General features: G+C 44.5%; 1 protein-coding gene across 2 annotated transcripts in view; it reads left to right on the top strand.

Moving 5' to 3' along the window:
- LOC128407201 (cholesterol 24-hydroxylase-like) overlaps positions 1–11587 on the top strand; it is a 37447-nt gene extending 25860 nt beyond the window's left edge. The window contains exons 8-15 of one of the 2 annotated variants that reach the window (XR_008328732.1): positions 237–393; positions 1541–1603; positions 2755–2827; positions 3237–3321; positions 4235–4345; positions 6817–6900; positions 9740–9806; positions 10681–10715. Coding sequence is in view for 1 of the 2 variants with exons in the window: in XM_053375273.1 (XP_053231248.1) it covers positions 237–393; positions 1541–1603; positions 2755–2827; positions 3237–3321; positions 4235–4345; positions 6812–6900; positions 9740–9806; positions 10681–10842 (807 nt within the window). In the remaining variant the exon portion in view is untranslated. Of the gene's footprint in view, positions 1–236; positions 394–1540; positions 1604–2754; positions 2828–3236; positions 3322–4234; positions 4346–6811; positions 6901–9739; positions 9807–10680 lie in introns of both variants that reach the window. The other variant, XM_053375273.1, reaches the window with a different exon arrangement.
- Positions 11588–12043: the final 456 nt, after the last annotated feature.

The following is a 12043-nucleotide window of genomic DNA, read 5'->3' as shown; positions in this document are numbered from 1 at the left end:
AAGGATGGGATTCTGAAACTCTGTTTAACCCACACATGTGGGTGCCTGGAGGGATAAATTGCAATCAATATATATCCTCTCCTACCCAAAGGAGTTTGAGCGGTATACAAATTCCGGGCTTCTTTTCAGCCAAGCCAGTCCTCAAGGAAGCTTGCAAAGAGAAAAACCAAATACCCCACTATTATTAAGCCAGCAAATATATAATGGGCAATTCAAACCTGTTGTCTGTTTTATAGTACATGCCATGGAACAGAAAAGAAGTGAAAGGTGTTCAGGAGAGCATAAGGCTGCTACGTCGTGCTGGGAAGGAGTGTATTGAACAGAGGCGTAAGGACATGCAGGATGGAGAAGAGATCCCATTGGATATTCTCACTCAGATACTGAAGGGTGCAGGTAGACTATGGTCTTTTGTACTTGCCACACATGAGTGTCTCCATGTGGACCCCACACATTCATCTTTAGCCGCACAAAGTGGTTTACAGCCCTTCTTTTCAGCCGAACATGCTAGTTGCAAAAACATCTTAATTAGTCACTATTACTACTACTACTGTGGGTTAAACCACAGAGCCTAGGACTTGCCGATCAGAAGGTCCGCGGTTCGAATCCCTGCGATGGGATGAGCTCCCGTTGCTCGGTCCCTGCTCCTGCCAACCTAGCAGTTCAAAAGCACGTCAAAGTGCAAGTAGATAAATAGGTACCGCTCTGGTGGGAAGGTAAACGGTGTTTCTGTGGGCTGCTCTGGTTTGCCAGAAGCAGTTTAGTCATGCTGGCCACATGACCCAGAAGCTGTACGCTGGTTCCCTCGGCCAATAAAGCGAGATGAGCGCCGCAACCCCACAGTCGGCCACAACTGGACTTAATGGTCAGGGGTCCCTTTACCTTACTACTACAGTCATACCCCAGGGTAAATGTGCTTCAAGTTAAGTACTTTTGGGTTGCACTCCACGGCGACCCAGAAGTAACGGAGCGTGTTACCTCCGTGTTTCGCCACGTGCGCATGCGCAGTCAAAATGACGTCACGCGCATGTGCGAAAGAGGCGAAACACGACCTGCGCACACGCAGGTTGTGTTCGCTTCAGGATGCGAATGGGACTCCGGAACAGATCCCGTTCGCATTCTGAGGTACCACTGTACTACTAGTAACTGAGTATGCAGCCTTCTTTGTAATTTCCCTTAGATGTTCCTAAGCAAAAGGGGGATATTTTCTCTGTACTGCAGCTAGTAGTACAAGAAGCAATGACGTTTAATTCTAAAGAAAAGAGTTTGTCTTGCTTGTTAGGGAAACTACCATAAACAGATATCATCAAAATGTATTACAGAAGGTGATCATTTGGCTGCTTCATCCTAAATCAATGGAAGTCTCCAGGTAGACTCATAAACAGCATAATGCAATAAGCTAACTTTGAGAGAACTAGCTATGAAAAAGCAGGACTAGGTCCACTACCTTCCCGCCAACTTCTTGCTATTGTTAGAACAGTCCAGAATTTACACTTCTATCCAGAAAGTTATGTCAGATTTTGCTCTTTGTTTTCCATTACAGCACAGGAAGAGGGCTGCAACGATGAACTGATGCTGGACAATTTTGTCACCTTCTTCGTTGCAGGTTTGTAAGTCTGTTGTTCTTTAGATATAATTAAGAAGATCAGCCACCCAGAACAGACTTCTAGCATGTATAACCAACACAGATAAAAATAGTATTGAGATTAATATCCACACACCGATTTTTTTTTCTGGGGCTAACTGTACCAACTGGATTCATATCTTGATGTGAATAATAATAATAATACCTATTTCTATCCAGGGTCAGTAGCTGTTGTGCCTGACAAGTCTGTAAGAAGCAACTTTGAAACTTTGCATTGCTTCCAACCTTGGCGAACTGCATTCATGCGTCGAGGGCTGTGCTGCTTTCAGATTCACCACTCACTCAACTTTACCTTTTTACCAGATGGACTGAAAGTTGGTTTTATTAGCTGGTGGAGGAAGCTGGCCAGCACTGGAGATGTGCTGGTTGCAGAGATGCTTACCTAACCTCCCAGTAGGTGAGTCGTTGCTGCTTACAGGGAGGGGTGAGGTGGTGACAAGGTCAGCAAGCTGCAAAAGCACCAGTGGAGCCAATATGGTGCTCCTGCTGGTGGATTTGCACTGTGCTGCTCTGTCCAGTGCCTTGCCCCATCTCTTCCAGGTAAGCAGCAACAGCTCACCTGCCAGGAGGTCAGGTAAGCATCTTCACTCCACCACCCCTGAGCTGCTCACACAGCAGCACGCTAAACTATCACTTGGATTCCACCAGGAGACACTGTTCCATCTCCAGAATTCAGCTTTTGGAAAAAGAAAATATAATATATTTCCTAATCTCATATTTTGCTGCTTATTTTTGTTGGAAATTAAGTTTCTGCCATTATGCACGAGCCACATTAATCTACTATCTTTTATCAGAAGACTAATTCCAATCTATAGTTTGATTCCTAACCACACTCTGTCATGTTCTGTGGTATAGAGCCAGTGTGGTGTAGTGGTTAAGAGCGGTGGACTTGTAATCTGGTGAACCAGGTTCGCGTCTCCGCTCCTCCACATGCGGCTGCTGGGTGACCTTGGGCTAGTCACACTTCTCTGAAGTCTCTCAGCCTCACTCACCTCAGAGTGTTTGTTGTGGGGGAGGAAGGGAAAAGGAGATTGTTAGCTGCTTTGAGACTCCTTAGGGTAGTGATAAAGCAGATTATCAAATCCAAATTCTTATTCTTCTTTATCCTGCAGGTCACGACACCACTACTACCCAGTTAAGTTTCACCATAATGGAGCTGTCACGAAACCCTGAGGTAGTTGCAAAGTAGGTGAACTGTTTGTCTCTCTACTTGTCCATGCTGGTAGTTTTAGGAAGTGGTAGCTTTTCACTTTTTAGAATATTTGAGACTTTGGAGGCCAGTTCACACAATTTTTTCATTCAGACCAGCACTCACGGCACGTGAACGAACGTAATGTGAGGAAACCGTGGATATAGAGTTGTGGATGTGGAGGTGAAGTACTTAATATCTACTAAAAAGCTGGGGATCTTGACTATATTGGCAAGTACCCAAGTTCAGGTGCATAAGATGTGTGAGTAAAGATATGGTCCTAAGGCATGGCCATAAGGTGTTACATAGTCTATGTACGAATTTGTACAAATGCCCCATGCAGACCAGTGTTCTATTTTTCCGACTGCAAAGGAGCGGATGCCAATGAAATCTTCTGATTTGTAGACTTCAGGCTGAAGTGGATGACGTCATTGGTGTGAAGAGAGACATCGCCTATGAAGATCTTGGGAAGCTCCAGTACTTATCTCAGGTAAACTTGGAGAACAAATGTGATGAAAAATTGTATTTAAAAAAAGAAAAGGAAGAAAGAGCAAAGGCACAGGTAACCCAACGCTGCTCTCAACCCTTTTGGCTCAGCAGTCACTGGTGAGATTAAGGACTCCTTCTGACGATCTGTTTATTCAGCATTTATCCAGATTTGTCTGAACAAAGCTTATGGGGCAGTTCGGTTTTTATTGAGCATACGTTCCAATTTGTTTACAGGGTGGTTCTATGCCAGTGAGCATTCATCCTGAATTGCTTGCAGGGTGTTTACCTGTCTTCCCGTTAATCATTCATTCCAGACTTTCAATACATTTGTCTGTAACTTTCCAAACCAAAGGTGAGTTCCTGGTCAAAGGCAGCAAGCCCACAGCAGGGCTGTCACATGGCCTCCCTGAGGAGGAGGAGCCACACCCAGGCTTGAGGGTCAGTGCCCTGGAGGCTCTAACTTGCACTGACCTCTCCCCATCCTCAGCCTCCCATCCTATTTGTTTCTCCTTTCCTGCCCTGGCAACTGGCAGCAGAAGGCGCAGGGCAGTGTCAGGAAGCCAGCCCGCCATGGTACCCACCACCTGAGAGGTGCTGGAGCTATGCTCAGGCTGAAAAAAACAAACCCTGGTTTGAAATGCAGATGTGGCTGTGGTCGTGCAAAAGGCATTTCTTCCAGTTCTCAAGAATTATAAGAGGCTTTTCTTACTGGTGGGGAACTAAGGCTAAGGGAAATATATTTGCTGAAAACCATCAAGCAGGTTTGAGCATGAGCTGGAGACGAAACTCAAAAGTGTTTGTTTTCCAGCTGAAAGCCCACCCTTCCTATCTCTCAAATCACCGTGGCTGTTAAGTAAAGAAGTCCCTTTACTAGCATTGTGGAATTGTGGCTCAAGCTGTTGTTATTATCCCAGGTTCTCAAGGAAGCCTTGCGCTTATACTCCCCGGTTCCCACTGTTCCTCGCTGGACATTGAAGGAAACCGTCTTTGAAGGAGTCAGAATTCCAGCAAACACAACTCTGATGGTGAGTCTGTCGAATGGACTGCGGTGAATGGTTCTCTCAGAAATATTGGCCTTCAGCACCAAACCTCCCAGATCCCCTGATGACATGTCTGCATTAATTTTTGTTTAAGTAAATCTGGGGCAGTGTTATGTGCCATAGTTATGCGGGAAGAACGCAAGGAAGCTGCAGACGTCTAGTAGAAGCAGTCGCAAAACTTAGCATGCTCAGAATCTCAGCTTGAACTTTCCCCCTTTTCGCCCTAAAAAACAACAACTTCTAAGCCCTTACAATGGCAAAGATATGCTTAAAACTGGGTGGTCCAGTGGAAATCACAGAAGCCAGAGGGGGTGGCTGAGGTGACTAAGAATTCCAGGCGCCAGAAAGCAAGTTTAAGTCTGGGTGCTCTGGGTAGTCTTGTGTCCTTGCCCACATGCCTACCAAATCCAGAATTTTTTCGGTTCGCATTCATCTGTCTTGAGAGTCAATGGAGTGCGCCTCGAGGGGTGAAGCCAAACCGCTGCGTTAGTAGCACCAAAGTGACCTCCCCGGGGCCAAAGCCTGGGCAGTGTGCATGGAGGTCCTGGGCTGCCCAGACAAGAAGACTCCCCTCTCAGCCTCACTGATATGCTGCAAAGGATAGCAGAGAAATATGTTTAGCATCAGCTTAGCTGCAGGAGTTGCCGGAAGGAGATGCACAAGAGAGACAGTGTGGTGTAGTGGTTAAGAGCGGTGGATTTGTAATCTGGTGAACCAGGTTCACTTCCCCGCTCTTCCACATGCAGCTGCTGGGTGACCTTGGGCTAGTCACACTTCTCTGAAGTCTCTCAGCCTCACTCACCTCACAGAGTGTTTGTTGTGGGGGAGGAAGGGAAAGGAGAATGTTAGCCACTTTGAGACTCCTTAAAGGGAGTGAAAGGCAGGATATCAAGTCCAATCTCTTCTTCTACAAGGCACCATCCAACCGCCTTAGGGACTCCACTCCAGATTTGTGTAGGGTTTAATCTTTAGCCTTTTCTTCTCCCTCAGATATCCCACAAGGCAGTGGAAGTTTAGGAGCAGAGTTTTCCTTCTCCTAGATGGGCTACCTCCCCAGGTTGACAAGCCGCACCTGCTCCTAACTGCCACTCCTAACTGCAGAAATTATTATATGTGGAATCAAATCAAATGATTATACAGATTATACAGTGGTACCTCTGGTTACATACTTAATTCGTTCCGGAGGTCCATTCTTAACCTGAAACTGTTCTTAAGCTGAAGCACCACTTTAGCTAATGGGGCCTCCCGCTGCCGCCAGAGCACGATTTCTGTTCTCATCTTGAAGCAAAGTTCTTAACCCGAGGTACTATTTCTGGGTTAGCGGAGTCTGTAACCTGAAGCGTCTGTAACCCGAGGTACCACTGTAATGTATGTCGGCTACACCAGTAAGATGAAACAATAACCAGCTGTATTTCTTAGTTTCTGTTATGAAGTTTTCACTCCAGCCTCCGTCTTGGAACCATTCCTAAAAAATAAAAATAACAGGCCTTAAGCACCTACATTACAAATTTTATAAAGAAACACTTTTGCCTTTGGGCCGCTAGGTGGCAACCACATAAACATATCTTTATAATAAAGAATATGATCTCAAATCCTCACCAAACGTTTCATTCCGAAAAGTAATATAAAAACCCCCACTCACTTTCAATAAGCATGTTCTCGAACAAGATGCTTTTCCTTGATTGGGTATAATATGTTGACTTAATAAATTATGGCACGTCTCATATTCTTAAAAAAACAAAACAAAAAACCCTATTCAGATAGAAGGTGTGAGGATTCTTTCCCCCAGTAAACAGGTGTTGACATATCAGCTGAAATCCAAAGGACAAGGATCATTTCTGTATCCACATTGTCAACATAGGTTTTCAACAAAATTAAGAGTATATTTATCAGATTCATTCCTAATTCGTAACCTGCAATTTCTTTAATGCATTCCACCACTGAACATCGGGCATTTTGGATTCTACAGGGTGGTTTACAACATAAAAATACAAAATGAAAACACAAAATACATAAATAGTCTTGCATGTGGGTGCTTTAGTTTAGAGGTGCTCAGATGCCATTGGAAGATGAATGAAAGATCTAAATAATTCTCTTTCAGATTCATAGATATCAGTGTTTTGTTTTCTCTCCAAACATTTGCTTTCTGCTTTCTCCAACACACACCTGTGACTGTTTCAGCCATGTGTCAACAGCTTAAAAGCACCATAAGTTCAATTTTATATTAGGGATTGAATTAAATTTAAAAACATTTCCAGCTAATACTGATATAAATGTAGTAGATGTGACTTCAGGGCATGTGGAGGAACGGCCAGGAAGTGATAAGATCATTTCATTAAAACCCGGTGATATGATGTTGTGATGTGCAGCTGCCTCTTGCTGTGAATGACAAATGTTTTTGCAGCTTGCTTTGCATTTACAAGTGCAAATGACTGTCTCCTCTCTTGCCAGTTTAGTCAATATGTCATGGGACGCATGAAAAGGTTTTTCAAAGACCCGTTTATCTTCAATCCTGACCGGTTTAGCAAAGACCAAACAACGTAAGTTTCTGTTGCTGCATTTTTAGGGAAATTGTGCTAAACGTTCTTTCATTTGTTTGCTTTGGGCTGTATCCAACAGATGCATCCTGTCAGTTCAAGGAATTTCACTTTTTTGCAGTGGGACTAGGTTTAGTGGATGCACAGAGGGAGAAGAAGCAGGGAAAGTTGGTTGGTACAATTAGAAATCCTTGTTTTGAGAGGGCACAGTATTTAATGCTATGCTGGATACAACTCTCTAATACAATGCATATTGTCTAGTCAATGTTAGAAACTTGGTAAATGTTGACATTTACTGGTGTTACGGAAAAATTCCGGGTGCGAGTCGGCTCAGCCTCCCGGCTCGTCGGACTAAGTCCGCGGGTCCTAGCGGAAAAATGAGCTCAGCCGGAAACAGGAGCAAGATGCGGAGATCCAAGGTTTATTGCGCAACAGGTTCAAGGCAAGATTGAACAGCGAGAAAGGGGTGACACCAACTTTTAAAAGTTCCCTCCAAGTCCCAGGATACAGTGCAAAAAACGTCATGAATACATTATGGGAGGGTTGGGTTTGACAACTTACATCATGAATATATTACGGAAAGGTGGAGTTACACACATTAGCATTTCAGGGAAGGGAGGGGTAGTGTGCGGAGTAAGAGATATACATAGATAAGCATTTCCTGAGTACCGGTGATGATAAAACAATAGTCCAGATATGCATCGTCTGCCACCTGGCATTGCCCGGAGGAAGGGTTTGGCAGAACGATCTGACGGGATTAGGGTCTTCCTGAGTACGTGACTTGCCGCTCAGGGGATTATGGAAGCAAGTGGGGTGTTCTAGAGTCCTGAAAAGGCTGAGTCGATTGACACCAGAACGAAGGAAATCGGTGCTACGGTTGATTTTATATGAATTTTGGAAGTTTCAGCTCATTTCAAGTCCATTCTGACATTATTAATCAAAGTCGGAAGTGAATAGATACATTGTTGCAGTTCTTGATACTGTCAGGGGTTCAGGAGTTTCAATTCCATTGTTGGATGGATACATTGTTGCAACTTGGGTTTCAGTTCCATTGTTCCCCCAGCGGGGAGCTGTCAGTAACTCGTCAAGAGGTTAAATGAGGCGTGCAGAGCTGGCTGAGCTACCTCTGCACGGCAAATGCACGGTGCTGATTGGCCAAAGCGCGGCCATTATAGTCAATGGGGATACAATCTGATACGGTCTACCCACGTTAGAAATGGAGCGAGAGGGAAGTTTAAGAGAGATGTTGGGCTTATTTCGCCCGTATAGAGAGGGGGAAAAAGTCCTTTATTTACAGGACTAGGGTGCAGTGTGGTGCTTGTGCAACAGTGTGGGGGGTTTGAGGGGTTGGGGAACCGTCGAGGTCATCGCCTCGGGTCCACTGGTGCTGGTGGAGGGACCAAGAAAGGTACCCCCCCCTCTCCTTCCGTATCAACTGGTAATTCTTAGGATTTTAGGAGACAAGCTGGAAAATGTAAAAACAAATTGTAACATGAAGCTCATTTGAATGGCCGAATGGATAACATATTGGGAATACAAATGACTTTGGAACATGCAGTTGAAGTGGCCAGTTGGCATTAAATTTACTCCTAAATTGAAAGGTATCTTTTGACATTTCCTCCTGGATTTATTAATAGAGGATTACCAGCAAACGTCAATATTCACACAATTCTGATGCTATGATAACTTGGTTCCCAGAAGAAAAATTGTCTGCTTTTTTACTTTAACGGTAGCTTGGTCTGCAGAAATTAACATGTGGAGCTTTTCACAACATAGAGTATTATCAATCGGTCTCTGTGTTAAGCTACTTGTAAGCACACAGGAACCCAAGACGCTGCCTGGGCAAGACATATAATGTAGGAATACAAGTGAATAGTAAAGAAAACCTGCACAAGCGACGCTGACACAAAACCCCACACATACACTAAGTAGAATACAGTGGTACGTCGGGTTAAGAACTTAATTCGTTCTGGATGTCCGTTCTTAACCTGAAACTGTTCTTAACCTGAAGCACCACTTTAGCTAATGGGGCCTCCTGCTGCTGCCGCGCCGCCGCTGCACGATTTCTGTTCTCATCCTGAAGCAAAGTTCTTAACCCGAGGTACTATTTCTGGGTTAGCGGAGTCTGTAACCTGAAGCATCTGAAACCTGAAGCGTATGTAACCTGAGGTACCACTGTAGAAGCATTGCCACCCCACCTCACTCACCATCCCCCTCCACCTCTTTCCCCCTTTTCTTCCTAATGTAACACTAATGTGTCAACAAATGAAACTGATCTGTAGAAAGTGTAACTTGAAGAAAGAGACATTGCACATACTTTTGTAAACCAAGACATCTTTAATAAAAAATGTGTTAAAAAAGGGGAAAAGGGGGGGTGAAGAAATGGAAAAAGGAAGCTATAAAAATGATTACAGTGGTACCTCAGGATGCAAACGGGATCTGTTCCGGAGCCCTGTTCGCATCCTGAATAGAACGTAAGACGCGACGGCACGTCTGTGCGTGTGCGGGTCGCGTTTTGCCGCTTCCGCGCATGACGTCATTTCGAGCGTCTGCGCATGCGCGAGCGGCGAAACCCGGAAGTAACGGGCTCCATTACTTCTGGGTTGCCACAGAGCACAACCCGAAAGCGCTCAACCTGAAGCACATTCAACCCGAGGTATGACTGTACCATTGTTGTACCGAAAGAGTGGATAAGGACACTCCTAAGCAGGTGGAGTGAGTTCAAGGTTGCAACGAAGCCATTGCTAAGGACGCTGTCTATGCAAAGCCATTTCAATAACTCTTATATTGAGATTCCTGCATTGCAATTCTATGATTTTCTCTCTCTCTATTATTTTTTTAGACCATACTTTACCTACTTCCCATTTTCCCTTGGAGGTCATACCTGTATCGGGCAGCTATTTTCACAGGTAAGGCAGTGCCCATTAGGATTTCCAAGTCCCCTCTTAAGTGGCACCTGTCCTTTTAAAAAGCCCACCTTGGAGGTCTCTAAGTGGAGGTTAGATGGCCATCTGTCACGGATGCTTTAGCACTGCAGGGGGGCTGGACTCGATGACCCTTGGGGTCCCTTCCAACTCTACAATATTCTGTGATTCTACCTTGCTGATCCAGGAGCCTGGGCAAAAGGACTGGTGGAACAGCAGGGTAGGGTATGTAATAGCTTCAGAGATTGTGCCCCACAGCCCAGCCTGCCCCAGCTGTGGGTTCCCCAATATTTTATTTATTTAAAATATATAGATCTCGCTGTCGTGCTCTGGGCCTCAGCAAGGCAGAACTCAGGCTTCGTTCAGAGTGAGGTTTAGGCCATGTTCACATCACACAATTAAAGTGCTATGATATCACTGTAAACATGAACGGCTTCCCTCAAAGAAACTATAATTAGTTAAGAGTTCCTTGCCAAGAGGACTTGATTGTTAGACTATAGTTCTTTGTTATAGTTCTGTAGACTATAGTTCTTTGTGAGGGCCATAAAGGTCCCAGCAGCAGAATGATGGTTGGAAATTATATATAGATTTTTTAAAAGTCTGTATCACTTATGGGCCTGTAATTTTTATTTTTAAATGAGTCAAATAAAAACAAATCCAAACTATTAATTTTTTTCAGTGCTCTCGGTTTCTTAGTCCGCTAGATTTTTATTTCTTTATTTAATGGCTGAATTTACGGTAATCCTGTATTTTGAACAAGCCTAGAATAAGCATTTGCACTTATCTGGAGATAGTGTTCAACTGCGTCAAAATGGCAAGAGCCAGTTTACTATTCATTCATTCTTTGTTTTTATCACAGATGGAGGCTAAAGTGGTGATGGCCAAATTTCTACAGAGGTTTGAATTCCAGCTGGTCCCGCCTCAGAACTTTAAAATTATGGACACACAATCGCTGAAGCCATTTGATGGCTTAGTATGCAGACTGAGACCACGGCGCCACCTTCGCTGTGAAGGGGATTAAATAATCGGCAGCAGGATATTGTCATTCGCAGCTTGAATTCCTACTGGAACCTGCTTAAAAGTTCCATTTCCCGGCGGGTTAGAGGAGGAGAGAGCTCATCTTGGAGTTGGGGCCATTTTGCAATCATGGTTGATGGGTTTTTAAAAAATTGATTTAATCATTTTTTCAATACAAACAACAACCGCAAAAGACACTACAACAAATACCATAATAACAATAACACAATTTGACAATTCAGATTTAAATACACTATGACTGCAGCTTTTTAACAACTATCATAGTTGAGGTGTGTTTGTGTGTGTTTGCCTAAAGCAGGCACCCCTAACCTTCAGCCCTCCAGATGTTCTGAACTACAATTCCCATCATCCCTGACCACTGGTCCTGTTAGCTAGGGATCATGGGAGTTGTAGGCCAAAACATCTGGAGGGCCGCAGGTTGGGGATGCCTGGCCTAAAGGGTTATCTGTTGGGGGCTTTGCGGTGTTTGTCATCATAATTGACTTGTACAAGTTTGCGTATTAAGAGGTCTATGTAGGGAGATATTTGTAAAACGTAAGGTAAGGTCCAGTGCACTGCAGCAGTGAGAGAAGGCTGGGACGATGGGGTGTGTCCCATGCTGATTAATAATAATAATAATTTTATTATTTATATGCCGCCTATCTGACTGGGTTGCCCCAGCCACCCTGGGCAGCTCCCAAGAAAATATTAAAAACACAATGCAACATCAGTCATTAAAAACTTCCTTAAACAGGATGTCTCCTAAAAGTCAAATGGTTGTTTATCTGTTTGGCATCTGATGGGAGGGCATTCCGCAGGGAGGGTGCCACTGCCAAGAAGGCCCTCTGCCTAGTTCCCTGTAGCTTCACATTTCACAGTGAGGGAACCGCCAGAAGGCCCTCAGCGCTGGACCTCAGTTGTCCGGACTGGATGATGGGGGTGGAGACATTCCTTCAGGTACACTGGGCCGAGGCCGTTTAGGGCTTTAAAGGCCAGCACCAGGACTTTGGATTGTGCTTGGAAATGTACTGGGAGCCAGTGAAGATCCTTTAGGACCGTTGATTGGTTGAGGGGAAGTGTGACAGAAGGGGGGGGACAAGAAAAGGGGAGTTGAGTTTGGAGGGAGGAGGCTGTGGGATTAGGATAGGATAGGATTTGGATGATGGTCTGCATGAGGAATAGAGTTATAAACTACAAAATATCCA

The sequence above is a fragment of the Podarcis raffonei genome, chromosome 1 (genome assembly GCF_027172205.1).
Source record: "Podarcis raffonei isolate rPodRaf1 chromosome 1, rPodRaf1.pri, whole genome shotgun sequence".
In the NCBI taxonomy this organism is placed as follows: domain Eukaryota; kingdom Metazoa; phylum Chordata; class Lepidosauria; order Squamata; family Lacertidae; genus Podarcis; species Podarcis raffonei.
This window is presented reverse-complemented; position numbering and strand designations above follow the sequence as displayed.